General features: G+C 48.0%; 1 protein-coding gene across 1 annotated transcript in view; it reads left to right on the top strand.

Annotated features, from left to right (window-relative positions):
• The first annotated feature begins 775 nt into the window (after positions 1 to 775).
• Positions 776 to 25,208, top strand: part of AIF1L (allograft inflammatory factor 1 like) — a 70,921-nt gene continuing 46,488 nt past the window's right edge. The window contains exons 1-2 of the mRNA XM_069237074.1: positions 776 to 1,599; positions 13,454 to 13,515. Coding sequence (XP_069093175.1) covers positions 1,575 to 1,599; positions 13,454 to 13,515 — 87 coding nt within the window. The 5' untranslated portion in view covers positions 776 to 1,574. The remainder of the gene's footprint in view (positions 1,600 to 13,453; positions 13,516 to 25,208) is intronic.

A 25,208-nucleotide genomic window follows, 5' to 3' on the forward strand; every position in this document is an offset into this window, starting at 1 on the left:
TGAAGCGAATGAGTTTGTATTGTAGGTGTAAATTATGAGAGGTTTCCGTTTTTTGATGGAATAAAGCGGTGTGAGGTGGAATCAAGTGGAGGCCACCCTGGTCAGGGCCACTAAAGTTATGCGATTGTGCGGCTACGGCAAATTTTCACATAATTATACCTTTGCCGCATAATCCATCATCTGTCTCAAAATCTGCAGATTATAGCTAAAAAATGCGTTCTTAGCTCAAATGTTCAACAGTTACTAAAAAGGCACCGCCACATGCTGCAGGGCAGCTGAAGGCCCTTTATTAAGGGGGGGCTGGTCACCCTTCTGTTACTTATTTCTATATTTGGGTGTTAAACTGGTACCAGTGCCCAAGCAGTGTCAGCAAGTTTAAGAATCACAAAATATTTAAGTAATACTGTCACAAATTATGCTGCATTGTGATATAATTTGCATTTTCTTGCCTCATAATTTGGTACTCCCCTGCTGCATAACTCCAGTGGCCCTGGCCACAGTCCCCCTATTTTCCTGTCTGTCCAATGAGGCACCTGGCTGCCCCCCTGTCTCTCCCTGAGGCACCTGGGTGCCTCCCTTGTACCTGTGGGTACGTCATCTTCCCCAGTGCAGCCCTTTGCAGGGTGTCCATGTGGTCTGCTACTCCTGTCTTCCCACATTCCGCCAGCAGAGGGCAGCAGAGGGGTGAGTAGAGGCTGAGCCACCGGGGCTGGGCTGGCCAAGGATGGGCAGGGCCGCAGGAGCCAATAAGAAGAGAGTCTGAGGCCATGTACACACGAGTACGGACTGAGGAGCGCATCCCTCGCCTCGTCTCTGCTCAGGAGCCCAGGTCATCCACGAGCGCATCTTTGCGCAGGAGCCCAGGTCATCCACGAGCGCATCTTTGCGCAGGAGCTCAAGTCATCCACGAGCGCATCAAAGGAGCCCAGATCATCCACGAGCTCATCTCTGCGCAGGAGCCCAGGTCATCCCAGAGCGCATCTTTGCGCAGGAGCCCAACTCATCCCCGTGCGCATCACAGGAGCCCAGATCATCCACGAGCGCATCAAAGGAGCCCAGATCATCCACGAGCGCATCTTTGCGCAGGAGCTCAAGTCATCCACGAGCGCATCACAGGAGCCCAGATCATCCACGAGCGCATCTCTGCGAAGGAGCCCAGGTCCTCCCAGAGCGCATCTTTGCGCAGGAGCCCAACTCATCCCCGTGCGCATCCTTGCGCAGGAGTCCAGCGCATTTTCGAGCGCATCTCTGCACAAGAGGTGCCAACATATCCCGGGCACATCTCCTCACAAGAGCCCAGCACCTCACAGTGACTGCTTGGACCTCATTTGCCCCAGTGTGCATGGACTGTGCGCAACAGAGCGGACCATCCGGAGAGGCGCAGAGTAGCCTGAACAGACCTCCAGGGCAGCAGGTCCCGGGCACCGCTCTGCGCAGGATTTACCTCTGAGCTCCTCGGCGCAGGAACCGACGCTCCACTCCGTGTGAAGAAGTGGGGGGCAGAGCGTCCCTCAACACCCACGCCGGACTCCTGCGCCCCCTCTGCGCACCAGAGAGAAGCCTCAGCGCCCAGGATGTCCTCCAGCCAGCGACTGCAAGGTGAGATACCCCATATACCACCCACCTCCGACTCCCAGAAGAGACAGGGCGGTGCCCCCTCCTCCCCTGAAAGTTTCAAAACTTACGTCTTTTTGAGTTGGTACGACGGGTAGGTCTGTGCGCCAGGCTGTACCGGGGGGTCCCTGGCAAAGGGGTGCGCGATGCCCTGGTGAGTGTCCACGGACCGACCCGCAAACATTCCCAGGGAAGTGTCCCGGGGCAGACGCCTTCCAGCCTCCGGTGGTGTCTGTTGGCAGATGTCCATCTGGAGGATCCACAAGCAGAGAGCCGGAAGCCCATGAGTCTGTTCACGGCAGACTCCGTGCAGCCCTCTCCCCGTGTCCGTGCGCAGACACCCCCAGTCTTTCATGAGTTGTGTCCTTAAGCCGATGCCGCAGCGCTCCCTTCAGACACTAAGAACCATCCAGGGAGGTGTTTCTGGGGATGGCGCACGTGCAGAAACTTGCTGTAGGGTGTCTATGAAGGGAGTCCCGGGAACTTCAAGAGTGTCCTGTATGATGTCTGTGGACAGACACCCAGGAACTCCCCAGTGAGATGTCTGTAGGCTCACATGGCGGAACTTCCTATGGGGAATCTGGTGACAGACACCCGAAAGGTTCCTCGTAAGATGTCTGCGGGCACACATGCAAGAGTGTCCTGTATGATGTCTGTGGACAGACACCCAGAAGCTCCCCGTGTGACGTCTGTGGACAGACACCCGGGTTCTTGGACTGGTAGTTTACTTGAAACCTTTCTTATAGGCAGTGCACCGCAGACAGGTAGAGGGTCACCTCTCAGAGTTCACTGTCAGACTCCTAGAGGCGTACAGCGGTACCAGGTGAGTGTGACCGTCTCTGAGAGTGACACCCGCTCCAGCGCTTCGCCCGGGGACACTCTCATTGCTCCAGGGTCACATTGTCTCACTAAGTTTCATGAGCTCACTCTTATCAGGACGTAAGCAATGGAATTGTTTCACACAATCTCCTCACTGTCTCAGAGTATATATTTGTCTCATGCATTTAGTGCCTTGTCTCATATTGCTTCAAGTATCACTAAATAGAATTGTCTCACTGTTTCATTGTCTCAGACAGTCTCGCTGTATGTCACAATGGAACAGCCTCACACATTCACTGGCTCGCTGTTTCACTGTCTCACACTTCCATTCCTTTGCTGTTTCACAGCCTCACAGTTTCACGTTACACATGTGGTTGTCTCAGTTGTATCTCACACGGTTTCACTGTCTCACACTTCCACTCCTTTGCTGTTTCACAGCCTCACAGTTTCACATTACACATGTGGTTGTCTCACTGTTGTATCTCACACGGTTTCACTGTCTCACACTTCCATTCCTTTGCTGTTTCACAGCCTCACAGTTTCACCTCACACAATGTAACTCCCTCACAGTTGTGTTTCCTCACAGTTTCACTATCTCAGAGTTTCATGGCCTAGGTTTTATCTGGTGTTACACAATCGCACACTATTACACAGTGTCACAGTTGCACCGCCTCTCAGGTGTTGTGTAAGGCAGCAGCACTGTGTCACGGTTTCAGTGCCTCACACAGTTTCATATTCACAGCTGTTCCCTTTAAAGATTTGGTGAGTTGTGTGTGGGCGTGTGAAGGGGGCACTAACATGGCTGGTGATGTTTGATTGGCACAGCACAGGAAGCACGACAATGTGGACTCTATCTGTGTGGCATTGTGTCCTCAGTGGCACCTTGCAGGGTGATGTACTTTAGAGGTTCCAGACCTGTGGTCCCGGGACCCCTGGGGGTCGCGAAGCCTCCTTCGGGGGTGGGTCGGTGGTTGAGGTTTAGGGCTTACAAAATTAAATAATATTGACAGATTATTAAAGTGCATATAAATAAACTGGCTAAATGTACAATTGAACATTTTAAAACGTCCTGTAATATCAAGGAATTTGAACTTGGAGGCTAAACATTAAATTAGTGTCCCCAGATTGATTGTGGGAGCCGTGAAGGTGCATCAAACAGAATATAGTATGGACGACGTGTGGGAGCAATTGAATTTTGGAAAGCTCAAATCTTCCTACTAAAATGAACATTAATATTTTAATTTATATTTGTTTGAAAATTAAATAAGACATGTTTTCATTTGTGTATGTGTTTGATGAATGCTTGTTTGTGTATTTTTTGTGTCTTAAATCATCAACAGTGTTTAGGCCGGGGACCCGGGCTTCCGGTAATGACTCAGAGGAGGGGTCCCCGGATTTCCATAATGATTCAGTGGGGTGTCCCTGGCTTCCAGTAATGAATCAGTGGAGGTCCCCTGGTTCCAGTAATGATAAAGTGGGGGTCCCCGGCTTCCAGTAATGACTCAGTGAGGGTCCCCAGATTCCAGTAATGACTCAGTGGGGGGAGGGGGTGCCCGGATTCTAATAATGTTTCAGTGGAGGTCCCTGGGTTCCAGTAATGATAAACTGGGGGTTCACACAAGTCAAAGGGTTGGGAACCGCTGATATACATCATATCACCTGATGAGAAAATTTGGGGTTCAGTTTCACACGGATGGAGCTGGTGCCCGGATAGTCCACCACACACCAGGCCAGCTAAATTGCCTGACATTGAATTTAGGCCTTGGATTAACCACAGATTATTGTAATTTAATTTGACAAATTCTAAAGTCCTCTTCTTGAATCAGTCTTTGGAGAACTGGTCAGAGCGCAGGTGGGCGGGACTCAGGCCTTGATCTGTTCCTGTGCTACAGGTAAGACACCCAGGAGCCCTTGTTGACTCTGAGATGGGAGGGAAGCTGGCCTCTACCCGCTATGAATCCTTGGGGCACTAATCCTTACTTGTCTTTGGCCCCTGGTGAGGGGTGTTGATCCTTTGGGTAATCAGGATTAGGCTCTTGAACGTAAACCTGGCAGAACTTTTAACTACGCTTGAGAAATTTACGCAAGCCTTGAATTTTGTGATATTCCCGAAATTACTTGAAACTTTGCATTGCGCGATTTCACACAATTTATGTATGTGAGGGACTTGTTTGTACACAAAATATCTCGGCAAGATACATTTTTGCTCAAACACGTTTCGTGCCGTTGTCACGTGAGACTTTCTTGCCCAAAGTGTGCGCTCACATGAAAAAAAAACCCGCAAGATACAGGCAACTAACATGTCGCTTTAATAGCGCAATTTCCCAAAATTTTCTATGGAATTTCACAGGAAAAATTGTCGGAATTTCTTACCCCACCATTATAATAAATATAATTAAAGTAAAAGTAAAGTAAAGTAAAGTATAAAATATAAGGTACATAAGGTGCCACCTGTGGGATACCACCTACCTCTGAACGCCTGACGTCATGACCACATCACACCCGCACTGCAGTAGCTCCACCCATCTCTATCGAAAGGATGATTCGTTTCTACGTAACGTGCACGACCCACCGACCCTCTGGACCATCAGGCCCCTTGGGAGCCACCAGACTGGCCACCAGCCCTCTGGTCACTACCCTGTGCGGGCTGGTTACGGGCATAAATCTTACCTATGAAACAGGTGCTCTTGTTTGGGCTCAGTCTGGGGCTCCTCTGAAAGTTTCTTGCTCTGGAAAAGTCCATTTATTGTCCGTGGGCTAGAGGGGGTGGTCAGTAGGTGGGTTCTCCTTTGTCCTGAGGGGTCCTGGCCAGGTCTCCTCATTTTCTTCTTCTTCATTTTCTCTGTGGTCTCCTGCTCTGTACAGTAAGTCAGTCCACCCATCCATCCATCCACCCATCCACCCACCCATCCTCAGCTACCCACTCTTCCTCTGACCTCAGCATCCAGGCTTCTTTGAGAGGAGCTGGGAACCTGAGCCCCTCCGAAAGAACACACAGCACCAGCCCTCCCGGTGCCCGGTGCCCGGGTCCATCAGGTCTGGCATGAGCCTTCTCATTCGAGGCCTGCCATTGGCTAGGCACATTTGTGTTCAAGGAAGTGGAGTTTCTTTGGCTTGTGCTGGATACCGGAGCTCTCCTCTCATGTACATCCCCCCATCTTCTTGGCCTATCTGAGTGACCAGGTAGTTATCCTGACTGCAGACAAGTTTCTTCTCTTCCGGTGTTGTGCTTGGAAACATAGACGCCATGTACGTTTTAAGCCTGGGTTTTCACAGCACAGCTGTTGTTTCTACTAATTATACTATAGAGTGGGCTTTGGGTCCACCGCTTTAAGCCATTGGCTTCTTCAGCCACCCTCTTTTAGCCATTGGCTGGATACTATGTCAGTCATGTATTTGGCCCCACCCAGTGAGCTATTCGATTCTCATACAAAGCAATAGGCTGTTTGAGTGTATCCTTCCGCCTCCACTCAAGTGTTTACATTGAACAGCATGAGGGGCTCCTGTACCACTATAGTCCCCTCTTTGCTTTTGCTAGCATCCTCCAGTGTGTCTCCCTCGAACGTTATAATTCAGTCTACGTTAGCACATTAAACTCAGACCTATTGGCTTTGCTAATGCTCGTCTTCCTTTGGGACTCATTGATGTCCTTCAGACGCTCTCAATACCTGTTCTTTTCTTCTAATTTGTGACTGTGCTTAAGCTTTGCCTCCTTTTAGGAGACAGATTTGACCCATCTCAAGCTGACGTCATTGACTGGAGCCAGGCGGCAAGGAAAGGCAACGGGGGGCCACCTTTTCATGGGTGGAAGACAGGTCGAGGACAGGCTCCGGGGGGACCGCCTTTGTTGTGTTGTCCTGTTCGTTCCATAAGGCCTGATTTAAGAGTTTGTGGACTGGATGCTCCGTCTCAAACATGGCGGATATCCCGTCCACCGTGTTACGATTCCCATAGTATGTAATGGGATCGTAATACAGAGGATGGGTTATCCGTCATGTTTTTGATGGAGTAACCCCATCCGCCAAACCCTAAATCTGGCCCATAATCTTTACCCTCATGGTCAGTGCATGTCTGAGGTCAGCCCTAGAGACAATAACCCCCCAGGCTGGGTTCAAGAAACGAGGTTCTGGCAACTGTATGATGATATCATCAGTGGTGCTCACAGGACTTCCCTCTAGAGGGTCAACGTGGCTGGCTCTTTAAACGGGCTCCTCAAACTGGCATTTCCACCTTTTCATCATAATCGCCATCAACTATATTTATAGGTGTTGGACCTTGCCCTCTCCGCAGGGTCACCCCCAAACTTTATGCCTTCAACCCTCCTGTTTTCTAAACCTGTTTTTCTTCACTTATAGGACTCTGTGCAGTTTACCATTGTTAACCACTGCTAAGGTGCTTGTGCTCCCCCCCTAAAGCATGGTAGAACTGGCTTACACCTGATAGGTACATTTAATTTACCTGTAAGTGCCTTATATATGGCACCACAGGTACCATTCCCTATACCAGGATCTCTCAATTAAATGCTACAAGTGCGCAGGAGAACTCATTGTGCCACCCACGAAAAGTACCTTTTAAAACATGACTCAGGCCTGACGTTGCAGCCTGTATGCAGTTTTAAACTGCCTAGGCGACTTTACAAAATAAACCTTTTGCCAGGCCTAAACCTCTTCTTTTTAATACATTTAAGCCACTCCTAAATTAGGCTCTAAACAGCCCATGGGGCAAGGTGCATTGTATTTGAAAAGTAGTACATGTGTTTTTAAGTTTTATATGTCCTGGTAGTGAAAAACTCCTAAATTCATTTTTTAACTACTGCAAGGCCTACCTCTCCCATAGGATAACATTGAGTTACCTTATTATTTTTAAAAAGTGCAAACGTTTTTGGGGAATAGGTTGAAATGTCATGTTTGTACTGTAAAGGATTGTAATTTTTAGTCCTCTTTAGAGGTAAAGTCAGATTTTAAGTCATAATTCTGAAAATGGCACTTTTAGAAAGTTGGCATTTTCTTATCCCAACTTAACTTTGATTAGCACATGGCAGTTGGCCTTTGTGTATACCTCCCAGACAGTGACACAAAGGAGGACTAGGTGTTGCCAGCATGGGCCACCCTGCCATCATGGGAGGGGCAGAGCTGTGTTCTGCCCCACTCACATTTCAAAGGAGCTGCCTCAACACACTCATGAAGGACTTCACACTAGCTTATTGTCACTCCAGGCACCAAGGAGCCTGGGCAGTGTGGAAGGAAATTCCAGCACCAATTGTGTGTGGGGGGTGGTGGTTGGGCTCTTTAAGTTCCCCCAGTTCAAAGCTGGCACCAGGTATGAATAGTGGACCGTCAGACCAACTCTTCAGTACACTCCTCGACCTGTGGAAGGACTGCCATGTAGTCTAAAGGACTGCCTTGCTGCTTGAAGGAGAGAGGACCATCCCCGTAAACATGGGAGTACCAGAGTAACTCAAAAGGTCAGTTGGCAGACCTTCTGTTCTGAGCTAAAAGGATACAACAAGCTTCAGAGGCCTCCCTCTAGCTGTCCAGCTGACCTGCTGCAACTGACCCTGCCTGGACCTGCAATTAGACCTGCATGAGCCCTGTTGACCTCTGCTGGAGTGAGTTCCTGATCTCCAAAAGGTGCCTCCCCAGGCCCCGGACCCTTGACTGGCATCAGTTGATCCTCCTCTGAAATTGTGAAGTTTTCAACCCTGCGCACCAGACTTTGAAAAGGTAACTTTTTCAGTAGGACTAACCTGGTCCCTGTATCTGCCCGCAATCCATCGCCATCAGCCTGATCTTTGGTCTAGGGCGACCAGATACCCACAGTTAGCACTTTCTGCTTCTTGGTGCTATTTTTATTGAAACCTTTAAATTGTATACGTCTGGTTCTCCTGATTGGATTTCTGTCATTTTGGGCTCATTGTATTAATTCTTTTTTTCTCTGTTTTTTTTTATTGGTTTGAGATTTTTCTTGTGTTGTGTTTTCACTTTCCTACTATTTGTGAGTTGTATAAATACTTAACATAGTGCCTCTAAGTTAAGCCTGACTGCTCTTGTGCCAAGCGGGTTAAGCACAGGTTAATTTAGTAACTTTTGTGGTTTATCCTGACAAGGATTGTGGCTGTTGCTTGAGAAGGGGTTTCACCCCCTCAATCAAAAACCCAATTTCGTACAATGGGTTAATCTCCCAACACATGTTTCAGTCATTCTGGATCGACAGAGGATCTGAACTGTACCTTTTCAAGGTGTGTTGTTCTGCCTGCTTATAACCATGTTTTGTTCCAACACCACCCCGAGTGTGGTGAACCCCACCAAGCCGCCAGGATGCGTCTAGTGCTTTCAGAAGATTGTTGAACATGAGCAGCCATCTCCCAACATGTTCACGGCCAACGCCAAAGATGGAGACGCTTCAAGTCCTTTCAGTGTTTTCCTTTCACGAGAAGGCGGTTTCCTTCCATCTATTTCAGGCGCATTCTCCAAACACTATTTTTACTTTTTTTTGCTTTTTTTTGCAGTAAGATTTTGGCTCTGAAAAGGGAAGCTTAAGGGAACAGAATCTCAAGTGAGCAGCACAAGGTCCCTCACAGAGCGGGGTTGACATCTGTGTGTCAGCTCCACGCGAGATGTTTTCTGTCATTGCTGAATATGAATCTTTAGGTGTAACTAATGTTTTAATCGCTAAAGTAAAGATTGAACTGGATTGCTCAATGTAAGTAGGTGCCTTTTGAGTAATAGGAGATATTTGAAAGTGTCTTTGAGTGATATTGTCTGTGCATACGTTGAATTGAAAGGAGATTGGGTTCTTTCCATTGTTGGTGATATGGGTATCAGCTTGCAAACATTTGTGTAATGGTTCACGACTGCACGCCTCGCTTGTGGTTCTTTCCCACAAGATGCCTGGCTGCAGTCCAGGAATGTGTGCTGCAGTGAAGTGCATTGTTGTGGGCTGTGTTTCCCAGTGAGTTGTGGTGTTATCAATGCATGTCATTGTGTGTTACACTGGATGAGTGGACTTCCCTTTTTAGGTTTGGTGTTAGCCTAGAAGTTTTGTTTTAACTAAAATTATATTTATATAATGTACTCAAAGGGACTTTCCATCAGCCCTTGCCATCATTGGGTCTCCTATTGTGTCAGTCACATTTTTGTTCTGCCCATACAGCATGCAGTATCGGGCAGTGGGCCAGCCCACTTCAGCCATTGGCTAGCTTCAGTGTGAATGACAGCAGTCAGTTTTTCACAACAAATACATCCACACACGCGGTATTTCCCTTCAGTTCAAGGGAATTCTATGCAGTGTGTGTTTTGTAGACAAAAACATTGTTTTGGTTTTAGTCATTTGTTTGTATATTGGCAAGAGGTCAGCACCCACCACAACAATACAGATATACAAAAAGCATGCTGTGAGGATTTGGGTATATTATATGGTATGGCTGTGCAGCCTTACTGTGTAATACACTTACAAAAACTGTCTTGGGTCTAGTCAGGCTTGTTTGAAGAACTTTAGGCTTAACCCTGAGTAGTAATTGCTTCGAGCAACAAGGCCTGCACAAAGGAACTTATTGGAAAGCATTTAACACTTTCAAACAAAATAAGAAAGCCAGACAACAAGAGAGAGACACAAGACCAATTTATAAAAATAGATTATATTTTTATGAATTTTTAAGAGTCCACAATGAGCAAAATCTACCTGAGAGTTCCGGAGATACATATTGTTAAAGAATTATCACTTCTTAATTCAACCGCAAACAAGCATTGGTCAATTTACAGTTTGAAAACTTTTGAAAAGTTTGTAAAAGTGAGTTTGGCTACTCCAGCCCAGCAAACCCAACAGGGAGAAGGTCTGGGGAGCAATGAGGTAGATTAGGACAGTTACCTGGCCACCAGAGCATTTTCCAGTCCAGACTTTACAGCACGAGTGCCATCGACTTTAATGGAGTGTGCTGATGCTGTGGATACAGGAGTTGAAGATGCTCAGGGATGCTTCAGGTGCTGTGCAGTCGATGAAGGTGCCTTTGCAGTTCTTCCTCATTTCCCGGGTCAGGGGGGGTGACTTTGGCCACAGAGAATGGAGTCCCTCAAAGTCCTGTTTGAGCCAGTAGGAGGCCAGCAGCAGCTGAGCTACTGGTCTCCATACATAGCCGGTCCAGAGGTATCCTTTCATGGAGTCTGGTGTCTCTCTAGGGTGATCAGTCTGGACACAGACGACAACACCAGGTTCAGCTGACGCGGGTGCAACTTTTGGCCTCTTGGAGGTGCCCAGCAGCAGTCAGTGTGAATTATTCCAAAGTGGCTACTGACTTGCCAGTTTGGACTACCTCATCTACTTTTGTCCCTGGAGCTAGTTCCAGGGGGGTCAGTCAACTGACCCTTGGAGTCATTGCTTTGGTTTGCGGCTGGGGCATGACTTTTCCCCAAGCCAGGAGCCACAGGCACAGTCCTCTCTTTGCTAGCCCAAGGTGAGGTCGAACAGAAAGTGCAGCCTCTGTTTGTGTGGCCCAGGGTTCAGCAAGGCAGTCCTTCTTTGGTCCTTGTCCAAGTTCCAATGTGATCTGAGTTTCAGGGTGCCAGGGGTACTGTATTTATTCCCAGAAAGTGCCCTGGGGGATGATGCGGTCACTACCCATTGGGCTGCCAGGTCCCCTCCCTGTTTGTGTAACCACTGCTCTTCCAGGCTGCAGTGCCAGGCTAGGAAACCTACACACAGGGTGGCACAAGCCCTGGGTGGACACTCCGTTTTGTGTGCCGTTGGTACCCTGGGTACCATATACTAGGGACTTATAAGTAAGTCAATACTTGCCAATTGGGATAGCCAATTCGACATCACGTTGTAAGGGGTTACAACACTGGCACTGAGGTCTGGTTATCAGGCCTCAACGCACTCCCAGAGTGAAAAACCAGCATCTAGTTGTCCAAATGGGGGCAAAACAGTGCGTGTGTGTGGGGGGGAGTCTGCAAAAAGCCTGTTTCCTTACACAAGCCAAAAGGCTTGCAGCCAAAGGCAGGCTTATTGGTTTGGCCAATGCTTGCTATTCATGTATTCAAGACTGTTCAACCCGATTGCACAGAGCACTCCTGCTTCTCGGAGCAAGAGGAGTGCTTTATGAAACATCCACATAAATGCAATCAATGAATAACTGTCTGCAGGCTTGGACTGCTCACGACGACGCACAGAACCACCCAGGGTTTCTTCTGCGCCCCAAAGCGTAAGAGTCCCCATTTCAAGCCTCTGCAGGCACCCCCGTTCCAGCCCCCTGCTAGGAGCCACCCCAACACTTCCTATATCCGGCACAGATCCTCGGGGTTCACAAACGTCTGCCCCAAGGGTCGTCCTAGATCACATTTATATGCTAATTGCCATCTCATTAAGAGCCCTGGGACGGTGGAACCAGGCGTCTTACTGGGCCAAGGGCACTTCCTGTTGGCACAAGACCTTTGTTAGAAGAGCTGGTTGGCCATCAGGGCCAGGGAGGTGGCTGCTTGTTCCTGGGGTTCCATAACAGGTCGTGGGATGAAGAGTTTAGCACTCCGCACCTTTGCACAGTTTCCTTGTGTTACACTTTCGTGTGTCATTGCCCACGCCTCATTGTCGCACTTTCATTCCCTGGCACGGTTGCGTTGTCTAACAGTGTGAGTGTCTCCCTCAGGAGCATGTCATGTCCTCCTTGTGATATTGTCTTACACAGCTGCGTCGCCTCACAATATCTTGTCTCACGCAGTGTCACTGCCTCACAAATTATCTTGTTTGACAGTACCAATGTTTCTCACACTACCCCGTCTCACAAAGTGTCATTGTCTCAAAAAGTGTCATTGTCTCTCTGTGCCACTGTCTCACACGGTGTCATTGTCTCACAGAGTGCCATTGTGTCACAAAGTAGTATTGTATCACAAAATGCCACTGTCTGTGTTACTGTCTCACAGAGTGCCATTGTGTCACAAAGTATTATTGTATCACAAAATGCCTCTGTATGTGGCATTGTCTCACACAGTGTCATTGTCTCTCACTGCATCATTGTCTCACACAGTATCATAGCCCACAAAATGTGATTGTCTCACACTGTATCATTGTCTCACACAGTATCACTGACTCACACTGTATCATCGCCACCAAAGTGTCATTGTCTCACACTGTGTAACTGTCTCACACAGTGTCATTGTCTGACACTGTGTCATTGTCTCACACCGTATAACTGTCACACTGTATCATTGTCTTACACTGTATCATTGTCTCACACAGTGTCATTGTCTCACACTGTATAACTGTCTCACTCTGTGTCATTGTCTCACTCTTTATCATTGTCTCACACTGTGTCATTGTCTCACACTGTATAACTGTCTCACACAGTGTCATTGTCTCACACTGTATAACTGTCTCACACTGTATAACTGTCTCACACTTTATCATTGTCTCACACAGTGTCATTCCCTCACTCTGTGTCATTGTCTCACACAGTGTCATTGTCTCACACTGCATAACTGTCTCACACAGTGTCATTGTCTGACACTGTGTCATTGCCTCACACCGTATAACTGTCACACTGTATCATTGTCTTACACTGTATCATTGTCTCACACCGTGTCATTGTCTCACACTGTATAACTGTCTCACTCTGTGTCATTGTCTCACTCTTTATCATTGTCTCACACTGTGTCATTGTCTCACACTGTATAACTGTCTCACACAGTGTCATTGTCTCACACTGTATAACTGTCTCACACTGTATAACTGTCTCACACTTTATCATTGTCTCACACAGTGTCATTCCCTCACTCTGTGTCATTGTCTCACACAGTGTCATTGTCTCACACTGCATAACTGTCTCACACAGTGTCATTGTCTCACTCTGTGTCATTGTCTCACACTGTATCATTGTCTCACACAGAGTCATTGTCTCACGCTGTATAACTGTCTTACACTGTATCATTGTCTCACACAGAGTCATTGTCTCACGCTGTATAACTGTCTCACACTGTATCATTGTCTCACACAGAGTCATTGTCTCACACCTCTGTTTCTTCCCTGTCCCCAGGAGGCAAAGCCTTCGGCCAGCTCAGAGCTCAGCAGGAAGCCAGACTGGAGGAAGTGAACCAGGTAAGGGTGGGCTCAGGGGAGGGGCTAGCGCAGGCTCAGGGGAGGGGCTGGTGTGGGCTCATGGGAGGGGCTGGTGTGGGCTCAGGGGAGGGACCGTGGGATTTTGAAGGTGGCTTTGGGTGGGTAATGCAGTAGCGCTTACCCCTTATATGTGGGGTGCTGAAGCGTTTGCCCACATGGGTAGCACGCTACACTGTGTAGTGTGTGTGGTTGGAAGTTTGTTGTCTTTTTTTGCTCCTATGTGGAAGGTGTTGCCTTGTGCTGCGTGAGGTGTGGTATTCTTGTTATGGGACCACCGGGGTGCGGTTATTGTGTTATGGGACCACCGAGGTGAGGTTATCGTGTTATGGGACCACTGGGGTGCGTGCGGTTATGGTGTTATGGGACCACCGAGGTGTGGTTATCGTGTTGTGGGACCACTGAGGTGCGGTCATGGTGTTATGGGACCACAAAGGTGCGGTCACCGTGTTGTGGAACCACCGAGGTGCGGTTATGGTGTTATGGGACCACCGAGGTGCGGTTATCGTGTTGTGGGACCACCGAGGTGCGGTTATGGTGTTATGGGACCACCGAGGTGTGGTTATCGTGTTGTGGGACCACTGAGGAGCGGTCATGGTGTTATGGGACCACAAAGGTGCGGTCACCGTGTTGTGGAACCACCGAGGTGCGGTTATGGTGTTATGGGACCACCGAAGTGCGCTTATCGTGTTGTGGGACAACCGAGGTGTGGTTGTCGTGTTGTGGGACCACCGGGGTGCTGTTATGGTGTTATGGGACCACTGAGGTGGGGTTATCATGTTGTGGGACCACTGAGGTGCGGTTATGGTGTTATGGGACCACCGAGGTGTGGTTATCGTGTTGTGTGACCACTGGGGTGCTGTTATGGTGTTATGGGACCACCAAGGTGTGGTTATTGTGTTATGGGACCACCGAGGTGAGGTTATGGTGTGATGGGACCACCAGGGTGCAGTTATGGTGTTACGGGACCACCGCGGTTCAGTTATCGTGTTATGGGACCAGCGCTTAGCAGCAGTGTGGTGGATGGAGAAGTGTGAGAGACAGTCCCGCAGTTTATGATTTTCAGTACGCTGGCAGCTTTGACCAGCTCAACAGCTCCCCCTGTGGCATTTCTTAAGTTCACAGTGCACTCAGCTAGAGGATGCACTGGGATGTCCATTCTGAGATGTTTTATTCACAGTTTATCATCCTGAGCAGGACTAGGTTGGAGGAAGACATGATGGAGACATCTCCTGGGGTGCACTTGTTAGTATCACCCCATATCTGATTGTCTTTGTGAGATGTCAAGGCTGCTCATGGTCTGTGGCTTGTTGGGGCCTGAGTGATGGACCACATTAAAGCAGCAGCATGTGACAGATCTCTGCAGTGGCTCCACGCGTGATCCGTTGGTGAGTGGTTTATTGCTGTGGACTGTGCAGTACTGGGTGATGGACATGGCTCATACAAGTTTTGTCTTATGTGAGTGTTAAGCAGCGTAAGAAAAACACTATGCAGCCCAGTGGCTGCGTGTTATGGTATTAGTGTATACTGGAGAGCTATATACCACATTCTAATTTAATTTATATAGCACCTAGTGCCATTGAAAAGCCATTAAAGTTCTTCCTTCCGGGCAGCCGCTACTCCAGAACCCATGATTTTTTTTGTTTTTTTCCCCATTGGTTATTAGGTTTAGTTGTGTGCTCTTAAGGAAACAATTCCAGATATGTACTCCAGTTTTTATTCCGTGGGTTAAATTAATGGGAGTCAGGGGTGATCTTTAGTGGGAGAAGGGTCTGTCAATTCATGCAATGGTTGGCGCTATAATATACCAGTAACAAGAGAATAGTTATTGTTAGGTTGCAGGGGTATGACTTTTTAAAGGGTAAGTTGATAAACTTGAAATGAGGTGTGGGCTGTTTGCAGAAACACAATAATAATTATTAAGGCGAACACGCTTGTGACTTGGGGCCATATGTACAAACACATTTTCCCATAGACACAGAATGGGTAAAAACCTTTGCTACATCTGGCCCTTAGAGTGGGCCGTGCTCGGACTGCGGAGAGAGACCTGCGGACGATGGAAAGGGAGGAGAGGGTCCTTTGAACCGAAAGGACGGGAAACAATTCGAAGTTTTAAAGCTATGTCAGTTGTTCTAAGAACGCAGAGGAGTTTTTTAGAGACTGAATGCAATCTGAGATGTAAAATTGTAAAAGGAAACCACATTATTTGCATGTGAGATAGCGCTATTTTAGGAACATTTGATAAGCACTAGATTGAGGCAAACAGTCCATCCCCCAAAGGGGACTGCTAGACCACTGCTTTAGCAGGAACAGCTGATCGCTCAAGGGCTGGAGGCATAAGGTAATGACTGCCCGCATATATCGGGAAATATCAGTGGTTTAGGCCGCGCTCAGAGGCAGCAGTGACCTCATCACCACAGAAACGTGAGAGAGTATATCGGGTAAATAATGCAACCTGAGACAGTATATCGGGTAAATAATGCAACCATCGAGAAGGATATTCCGCAAATGTTCAAGTGGATGTCTGCTGAAGTTCACCCTTAGGGGCATATTTACTAAAATGGTGGTGCAGGGCAGGAATCCACAGTTTTTACGAAATACGGTGCATGTCTGTCCGTTCCCCCTCTGCTGGTGCCATTTTGACAGCCTAGCGCCGATGCAGGCGCATTTGCGCCATGGGGCAAGGGTGCCTGTGTTGCAAGCAGGATTGTTTTTCTGCAGAAAGTGGCAACTTCCGGTGCAAAAACAGTCCATGGAGGCGTTTGCATCTTTCTATGTGTGCTCAGAATGCAGCACACATGGAAAGAGGACAACACGAGGGGAAATAAAGCTATTTCGAGGTATTCCCAGGTTTACACGTCCTTGTAAATTTGGGAATGTGTCAAAGCCAATGGGTAATGCGTGGGAAAACCCACCACAACACCCATGGGATGCCCCCTTGAGGCAGAGTAAGGCAACACAACAACTTATATGTACCATAGATATGGTCCTGCGTAAAAAAAAATGGTGCTCTGGCAGCGCACGGGGGTCCTAAATATGCCCCCTAATGTTTTGGTCCAAGTATTAATGACAGATGCAAGGAGGGATCCATTATGGATGCCCCTGGTGGTGGACGTGGCCCAGGATGGGGGTGAGGACAGCGTCCCAGGGCAGTGGAAGTGTACCACAGGCATCCCCGTGCCTGGAAGGTGGAGACCCGGACACTGAAGTGAGGACACCCCCTGGCTGCTTTATCAGTTCTGTTACCTTTGTTAGCACGGCGGTTGTTAAACAGTTTCTCCCTGAGCTCTCTTTTTTGGTAGATGGTACTAAAGGGGAGGCCTGCAGGCTGTCAGTGTTTGGGGTCAGACAGTAGCTGAGGAGTGGGGTATAGAGTGGTTGAGGAGGGGCTGAATGGATGGAGAGTGGGGCAGAGGGGGGGTGGGGAGGTACCAGGAGGGCCTCTGGACACAAGATGGCTGACAGGGGGTCTTGGAGGAGAGGCTGAGGTTGGGTGAGTAGCAGAGAGAGGTGGAGGTTAGAGGGGCTGGAGCTGAATATGGGGGGGCAGAGGATCTTTGGGGAGCTGGGGGATGTGTAATGTTGCGGTAGTGGGGGGCTGAAAAACACACAGAGGGGACAGAGAATTTGTGCTGCAGTAAAAGACTGAAGTGGGTGGTCAATTTGGGGGTCGGGTGGCTCACGTAGTAAGGGGGTTGTTGGGAAGACAGGAAGAGTGGGGCCTGTGGGTGTTTGGGCCAGGAAGCAGTGGCTTAACAAAGGCCCCCACCGTGGAGAGGTGGGGGGGGATCTCAGCATAGTACTATGGCCAGAGATCTCCTGCGTGAGTCCAGAGGGGGGGCCCTGCAGGAAGAGGGTGATGGGATGGAGTGGGGCGAGTGATGTCACAGAAATGAACCCCTGGACTGAGAGGTGGGGGGCTGAGGATGAGAATGGCCTCAGGGTGGGCAGGCGCCCAGTGGGGATTTTGTGCCGGGGCTGGGAGTGGAGGAGAAGGGGTGGGGGCGTGTACTGTGTGGATGATTTCAGGGATGTGGGGGCAGAATAAGGGCTCTGGAAGGGACATAGTGGGGTACAGTGGGGTGTTCTGGTTTGTGCTGTTGGGGTGGGCAGGTGCCCATTGGGTACTTTGTGCCAGGGGCTAGGAGTGGGAGTAGGGTGACCAGATCTTGAGATCTCGACAACCAAAAATAGAAGAAGGACTAAATGTTACATCAACGTAGGGGCGCGGAATGACAGCCCCTATCACGCAGGAACACAGAAATGCAATTTCTTAAACCAGCATCATATCTGTTAATTAAATTGCTTTCTTGTAAGAGCTTCTAAGTAACACAGCTTTAGAAGACCAAAAAAAGTGCCTTTCACTGTTCTGAGCTGATCCCGTCTGAAAACCAGGACATAAGCCACATTTCTGCCGGGACAGATGGGTAGAAAACAGGGACTGTCCCGGCAAATCCGGGGCGCCTGCCCACCCTAATTGGGGGGAGGGGGGAGGAGGCTAGCCGGGGTGGGGGCAGAGCGAGGAGGGCTCCAGAAGGGACAGAGGGCAGGTGTTCTGTTTTGGAGTGGGGGAGGGCAGACTGAAGCCTGTCCTTGGATGGGGGCCAGGGTGGGGGCGTTGGCACAGTTCTGTGCTGGGGGCCCTTCACAAAGACCTGGTGCCTCAGGTTTCGAGCCTGTATCTGATAAAATGCTTTGCATTCCTCGCCTTTAGGCGCTTTTCTTGAGTTTGTCTTCACCGGGGCTGTTTGTTTGACACCTCCCCCCCCCCCCTTCACCTCTCACATCACATGAGGGGGACAGTGCCTCGTGTTTGTGTTATCTGTGTGCACAGAGTTCTCTAAAGAGAGGGAGGAGACTAGATCCGAGAGTCAACACCAGCTCTGGCAAACTCTAGATGCATGTATTTAGCAATTTTATATAGCGCTTTCTCACTGGAAAAGTGTGTGGGCGTTTTTGCTTCAAACCCTCGCACCATAGTATCGTTAGTGAATGAACATTTGAGACCAGAGGCGCGCTTTCTTGACAGAGCCACTGGAATTATGCGGCACGAGAGGGCCAATTACGTGGCATTAATTGGCACATTTTGTAATAGTATTTCTTCATTATTTCCTCATTTTTAGGGTCGAGCCTGTGTTGCATGCGCTCGCGCATGCGTATCGCAGCGAGACGCTTTAGTTATTAGAAAAGGGCTCGGAGCCCTGTGGACATCACGTCAGTGTTTTTCATTGGTTCGTGGGCTTGACTATTAAAATCCGCTTGCTTTCATTAGTCGAAGGCACGCACACGTCATGCCTTTTCCGGTGGCTAGCCCTCCTCGAGCGCAGCGACCAAGTACAGTAAACATGCGAGGCTCGCTGTTTTCTGTGCGGCTCGTGGACTTCTTTTTCTCTATTTTACTAGCTTGATTTCGCTTAGCAGAAGTCGAGCGCTTTACACAGTTAATTGCACTTTTTCAGGTTAGGTACATAAATACACTTTTGCCGATAGGTGAAAAGTCAGGTTAGGAGTTTACAACGCTATCAGCTCTAACATGAGCAAACGCGAGACCCGTTGCATTGCAAATGCTTGTTAAACTTGGTAACGCTGTCTGGGCATCGGTTGCACCCCATTGATACCATTTTAGTACCCAAAAATAGCAATAAGAAACAAAAAGGTGACCAGTCCAGCTGTGCAAAGGGCCTTTCGGGGCGCGGCCAACAGGTGTCGCTCCATTTTTAATAACTTTTGAACCTTTTGAGGTAGAAACACCTTTTTTTGTTAAAATCTGCAGGTTATGGATCTGCACAATTGCATAATTCCAGTGCCCTGTTTATAGAGAATAGTGAGAGAGCGCGCAGCACGTGCCACTGGAGAGGATGAGTAAATCCTAGCCAAGAGCATTGGTTAATGGAGATGGCACAGCTCATTGTAGCCAGGGTCACCGGTTTGTCGTTCACAGAGGTACACACAGCAGCTTTAAGTCAAGGCCCCTAGCACAAGGACCCCCAGCCCCTGCCGCTGTCTGAATTCTAAAATACAGCAATAATCAGAGTTCAGTGGGCCCTTCAGGCCTCTGAGAACCGGTGCCACTGCACCTGCTTCACCAATGAAAGAAACCCGACTGGCCTCCCCACTAGCCCCACAAAAAGTACAAAAATAAATTAAAATGATGCATTTTATTCACCAGTTTTCACATTAATTGGCTAGAAAGGACTCTCTCGAAATATTCCAGTACTTTCGTGGTGTGTCAAGAAAGCCTGACCCTCCAAAAGGGCTCACCCGCTTGAAACGCCCGTAGGATGGTGGTAAAATTCAGCATTTTCACTGCAATTTTTCTAAAGGTTAGCTTAAAAGTCATAAGTATTACAGGCAGTTGAAAAAAAAAATCACAGCGCCTATAATTTTTCAAAATGTGTACTGGTCTTTCTTTGCTTCTGGATTTCAGCAGTGTCAGGGGTCACAAGGTGCCAGGGACATAAGTGACACTCAGGCCTATACTCTCCTGCCATGGACAGCAATGCTTGACAGAGTCAGGCCTGTACATAAGTGCAACCTTCAGGAAACAGGGACTCTTTGTGTCCAGACAGCAGACATTCCTGCTCAGCCCTCAGACACTAGCAGCTATAATGACATTGTTAGGAGTATTTTTAGAGCTCACCATCACCCAGGAGGGTATCCTGGCACTGAGCAGGTGTGAGTCTAGCCTTGTGTAGGAGGGGAGGGGCTAGCCAGGCCTTCAGCTACTTGCAGAACTCCAGAAGAGAGGAGGAAGCGGCTCTGATGTGTACCTGCAGGTGGTACCATCCTCAGGAAGGCTCTGGGTCTGTTTATGCTTGGGGTGTGTACAAGAAGGAGTGCAGACAAAATCTGGATAGTTTGTAAAACGAGAGGCAGGCAGGGACAATATTGTGTAGTCAGTGTTTAGTTTGTAATTAAAAAGGTGCTGGTGCCCAAAGCTCCCCTCTGAAACACGCGGCTTGTGCAATTACTTGTGCGAACACGGAATACTGAGACAGCATAATCCTGAAGCCATTTTCGGCCTCCTTAATCCATTTACAGCCACTCCCTGCCCTTTCAGCTCACTCTTGCAGCTTTCTGCTTTCTCCCATTGTGAAGTTTTTTCGTTTTTCTCTTTCTCCGTCTTTCCCATGAGTGTCTTTTGCTCCCAGTAAATGCTTCAGACAGAAAAATAAGTGCGGGCTCTCGAAAATAAATGCTGATGCTCCGCACCGGAAACAACAAGCACAAATTAAGCACTGTGTATAGTGCTTTGAAGGTATGGTTGAGGAGTGTGAACTGTGCTTGATTATCGGGACCCAGTCGAACTCATTGAAGTGTGGTGTGATGTGTGCACTACATGAGAGGTTGAGAGTAATTCTGGCTGCTGAATCAAGATTTATTTAAAGATTCATTAATATCAGTGATGAAGTGCTTTAAACTTTGCATTACGGCAACACCAGTTTGTAACTTTCCCAAAAAACATTATTTTCTTGCCCCAACATACTGGCTTTTCAATGCTACATTTTTACACATCCAGCCATGGTCCACCACTCATACCTGTGCATCTCCATCATGTTTTAAGGCTATCTTGCCCATTTTTGTCAAGAATTACCAGAATGTGTAACAAATGGGTGATATTGTGCAAAGAATTGGGAGAATAGATGCTATTGATGGTCTTATGGGGACCAAGACTTTGGGGTTCAGTTGGCCAGACTAGAAAGACACCACATCAGGAACACTTACTCTCACTGTCACATTTGTACAAACATAGACACACAAATACAGACACACACAGAAATGCACATCCCTGCCCTAGACCCCAACTCATGCAACAAATGAGGCCGGTTCGGTTTACCCTATCCAATAGCTCAATCTTTCTGGTTGCCAAAGAACTATTGTGAGCTTACAGTGAGCTACAGCCCACCCATTGCTTACCATTCATTGGCTTTACTGTCACTCTCACTTGCTTGCTTCTTATTGGATGGCGTTTCTTTCTCTTCTTTTTGTCCCTCTCCCTTTGCCATCCTTTTGACTGGTTGACTTATATCCTTCCACCGGTCACATTTAAGGAACTACTTTTTCCTTTTCATACAACGTTCCATGAGAGTGCATGTGTTTTCTGTCTCTCTTCCTTGTGCGCTGCATCTCCCCTCAAATAAACACGTTATTCCTTCTCATCCCTCCCAGCTTGTCTATATCAAAGCACAATAACAGAGATATTTTCACTGGGGCATGGCTGAAGAGCAGACTTTAAGGGTTGCTTTTGTTTTATCTCCTCCATTCCACATATTGCACGAAAGCACAAGCATTGGCACATGAAGGCTTTTATGGCACTAGGGAGAGGGCCATCGATAGGAGAAGCTTGCATTGCTGCCGCCTGGAATGAATGAATGTATGAATGGATGAATGGATGAATGAATGTATTAATTAATCCATTCATTAATGCAAAATAGTTATATAGCATTCAGCTACTCCTAGGAGTTTCCTGGAGCTAAAAGACTGCAGCCAATTTAAGACATTGAGCAGTTATACTGAAGCAAAAAAAAACACACTGATTCCAAGACTGAGCAGCCAGGAACGAAAAAGAGGAGCCACCCTTTCTTACGCGTCAGTCCTTTGGAGTTACTGCAGGAGCAACGTCACTGGAGCTCTAGACAGTCTGTAGTGATTGAACCTGTCCAAAATGGACTGAGGACCCATTCCATAAAAAGTTGGGTGTGATCGCTCCAGGGCTCTGAAGAGAAACTATTTCTTCACCAGCAACCAGTGTAAGACGCTAAGATGATGATGGATTGAAGCATGTGGGGGAAGATTTTAGAAGGAAGTGTGCAGTTGCATTCTGGACAACCTGCAGCCACTCACCCAGATCATTGGGGAGAGCGAGATGCAGGACACTGCCATAGTCCAGTCTAGACATAGAGGGGGCACGGACAACTGTTTTCAGGCAGGGAAGTGGTAACAAGAATACAAATGTTTTCAGCACTGGTACCATCACAGAACCAGACCCTGGCACTGCCCCCACCTGGGGCAGAAACGAAAGATGATGGTCAAATTTCACCCCCAAATTCTGTACCACTGTGGCTGGTGGTGGTGGGAAGCACCAGGGTATCTCATCAGAAGTTCTCCCAACACCTGGAAACAAAAGTTCCAGACAGCAGGGTTTCGGTCTTATCTGAGTTGCTTTGTAAACTGCTGGTACACATCCAGTTGGGCACCGATGCCAGGCAGCTCTCGAAGGAATCTTGAACTAAAGATGACTCTTTCTCCAACCAGAGGAGCAGCTGTGTGTCATCTGCAAAGGAGGCTACCTTAAAACCAAAGGACTCCATCAAGGGGGTCAGCGGGCCTTATAGATATTATAAAGGGTGGGGCTGAAGAATTAACCCAGAGGCATCCCCAGGTGAAGCGCCCAGAGGAGGATGGAGCCAGCCACACAGCTTGGCCTCCATTTGCTAAAAAAGACGTATGGCCTGATTCAGAGGTTGGCGGATGGGTTACTCTATCACAAATGTGACGGTATCCTGTCCGCCGTTTTACGGTTCCCATAGGATATAACGGGATCGTAGTGGGGGGGGAGGTAACCCCATGGGCCAAACTCCAAATCAGGCCCTTAATCCATCCAAGTGCCTGGTATCAGATTCTCATGTCCTCGAAGCGCTGAAGGAGGACGTGACAAGAAACAGCACCAAGCGCTGTCAAGAGAGCCCATGAAACCAAGGGGGCATTCGTCACTTGATCTGATGTCCACTTGATGTAATCGAGTACCCCCAGCAGTGCCATATATGGGGGGGGGGGGGCAGAAACCCACCTGGGTGGGATGAAGCAGCCTGACTGGACCTGGATAGTCCAAGGAACTGATCAGTTTCTCCAGCACCGGGGAAGATGCCGGCAAGAGAGCAGTAGGTCTAAAGTTAGACAGCTGGGCTGGGCCAGCTCTAGGTGTTTGTGTAAGGATAATACTAGGGTCTTCTTACAGCTAGGTGGAACCGACTGAAAACAGTAGATCTGCTTGTTTGTAAGGGAATGTTTCACTGCAGCTGTGCATGAACAGGTGTGTGGGTGTGTCTGTGTGGTGTGTGTCTGTGTGCATGTATGGTGTGCGTGTGTATGTGGTGTCTGTGTGTGTGTTGTGCATGTGTGTCTGTGTGTGTGTGTGTGTCTGTCTCTGTGTGGTGTGTATCTGTGTGTGTGTGTGTCAGTGTGTGTGTGATGTGTGATGTGTGTGTGTGATGTGCATGTGTGTCTGTATGTGTGTGTGTGTTTGTGTGTCTGTGTGTGTGTGTTTGTGTGTGTGTGTGTCTGTGTATGATGTGCATGTGTCTATGTGTGTGCTTGTGTGTCTGTGTGTGTATGTGTCTATGTGTGTGTGTTTGTTTTCAGAGACTGAAAGGTAACATACCTGTCCTTTGTGTGTGTCTTTGTTTGTGTGTGTCTGTGTATCTGTGTGTGTGTTTGTTTTCAGAGACAGAAAGGTAACATACCTGTCCTGTGTGTGTACCTGTGTGTGTGTTTTTTTCAGAGACAAAAAGGTAACATACATGTCCTGTGTGTGTGTGTGAGAGTATCTGTGTGTGTGTGTTTCTTTTCAGAGACAGAAAGGTAAAACACCTGTCCTGTGTGTGTGTATCTGTGTGTGTGTATCTGTGTGTGTGTGTTTGTTTCAGAGACAGAAAGGTAACACAACTGTCCTGTGTGTGTGTGTATCTATGTGAGTGTGTTTGTTTTCAGAGACAGAAAGGTAGCATACCTGTCCTGTGTGTGTGTGTATCTGTGTGTGTGTATCTGTGTGAGTGTGTTTCTTTTCAGAGACAGAAAGGTAACATACTAGTCCTGTGGGTGTGTGTATCTGTGTGTGTGTGTGTGCTTCTTTTCAGAGACAGAAAGGTAACATACCAGTCCTGTGTGTGTGTGTGTGTGTTTCTTTTCAGAGACAGAAAGGTAACATACGAGTCCTGTGTGTGTGTGTGTATCTGTGTGTGTGTTTTTGTTTTCAGAAACAGAAAGGTAACATACCTGTCCTGTGTGAGTGTATCTGTGTGTGTGTGTGTGTGTGCGTGTTTGTTTTCAGAGACAGAAAGGTAACACAACTGTCCTGTGTGTGTGTGTATCTATCTGAGTGTGTTTGTTTTCAGAGACAGAAAGGTAGCATACCTGTCCTGTGTGTGTGTGTATCTGTGTGTGTGTATCTGTGTGAGTGTGTTTCTTTTCAGAGACAGAAAGGTAACATACTAGTCCTGTGGGTGTGTGTATCTGTGTGTGTGTGTGTTTTTCTTTTCAGAGACAAAAGGTAACATACGAGTCCTGTGTGTGTGTGTGTGTGTGTGTGTATCTGTGTGTGTGTGTGTTTTTGTTTTCAGAGACAGAAAAGTAACATACCTGTCCTGTGTGTGTGTATCTGTGTGTGTGTGTATGTGTGTGTGTGTTTGTTTTCAGAGACAGAAAGGTAACACAACTGTCCTGTGTGTGTGTATCTATGTGAGTGTGTTTGTTTTCAGAGACAGAAAGGTAGCATACCTGTCCTGTGTGTGTGTGTATGTGTGTGTGTGTATCTGTGTGTGTGTGTGTGTTTCTTTTCAGAGACAGAAAGGTAACATACTAGTCCTGTGGTTGTGTGTATCCGTCTGTTTGTGTGTGCTTCTTTTCAGAGACAGAAAGGTAACATACCAGTCCTGTGTGTGTGTGTATCTGTGTGT

Source organism: Pleurodeles waltl, chromosome 6 (assembly GCF_031143425.1).
Source record: "Pleurodeles waltl isolate 20211129_DDA chromosome 6, aPleWal1.hap1.20221129, whole genome shotgun sequence".
NCBI classification, from domain to species: domain Eukaryota; kingdom Metazoa; phylum Chordata; class Amphibia; order Caudata; family Salamandridae; genus Pleurodeles; species Pleurodeles waltl.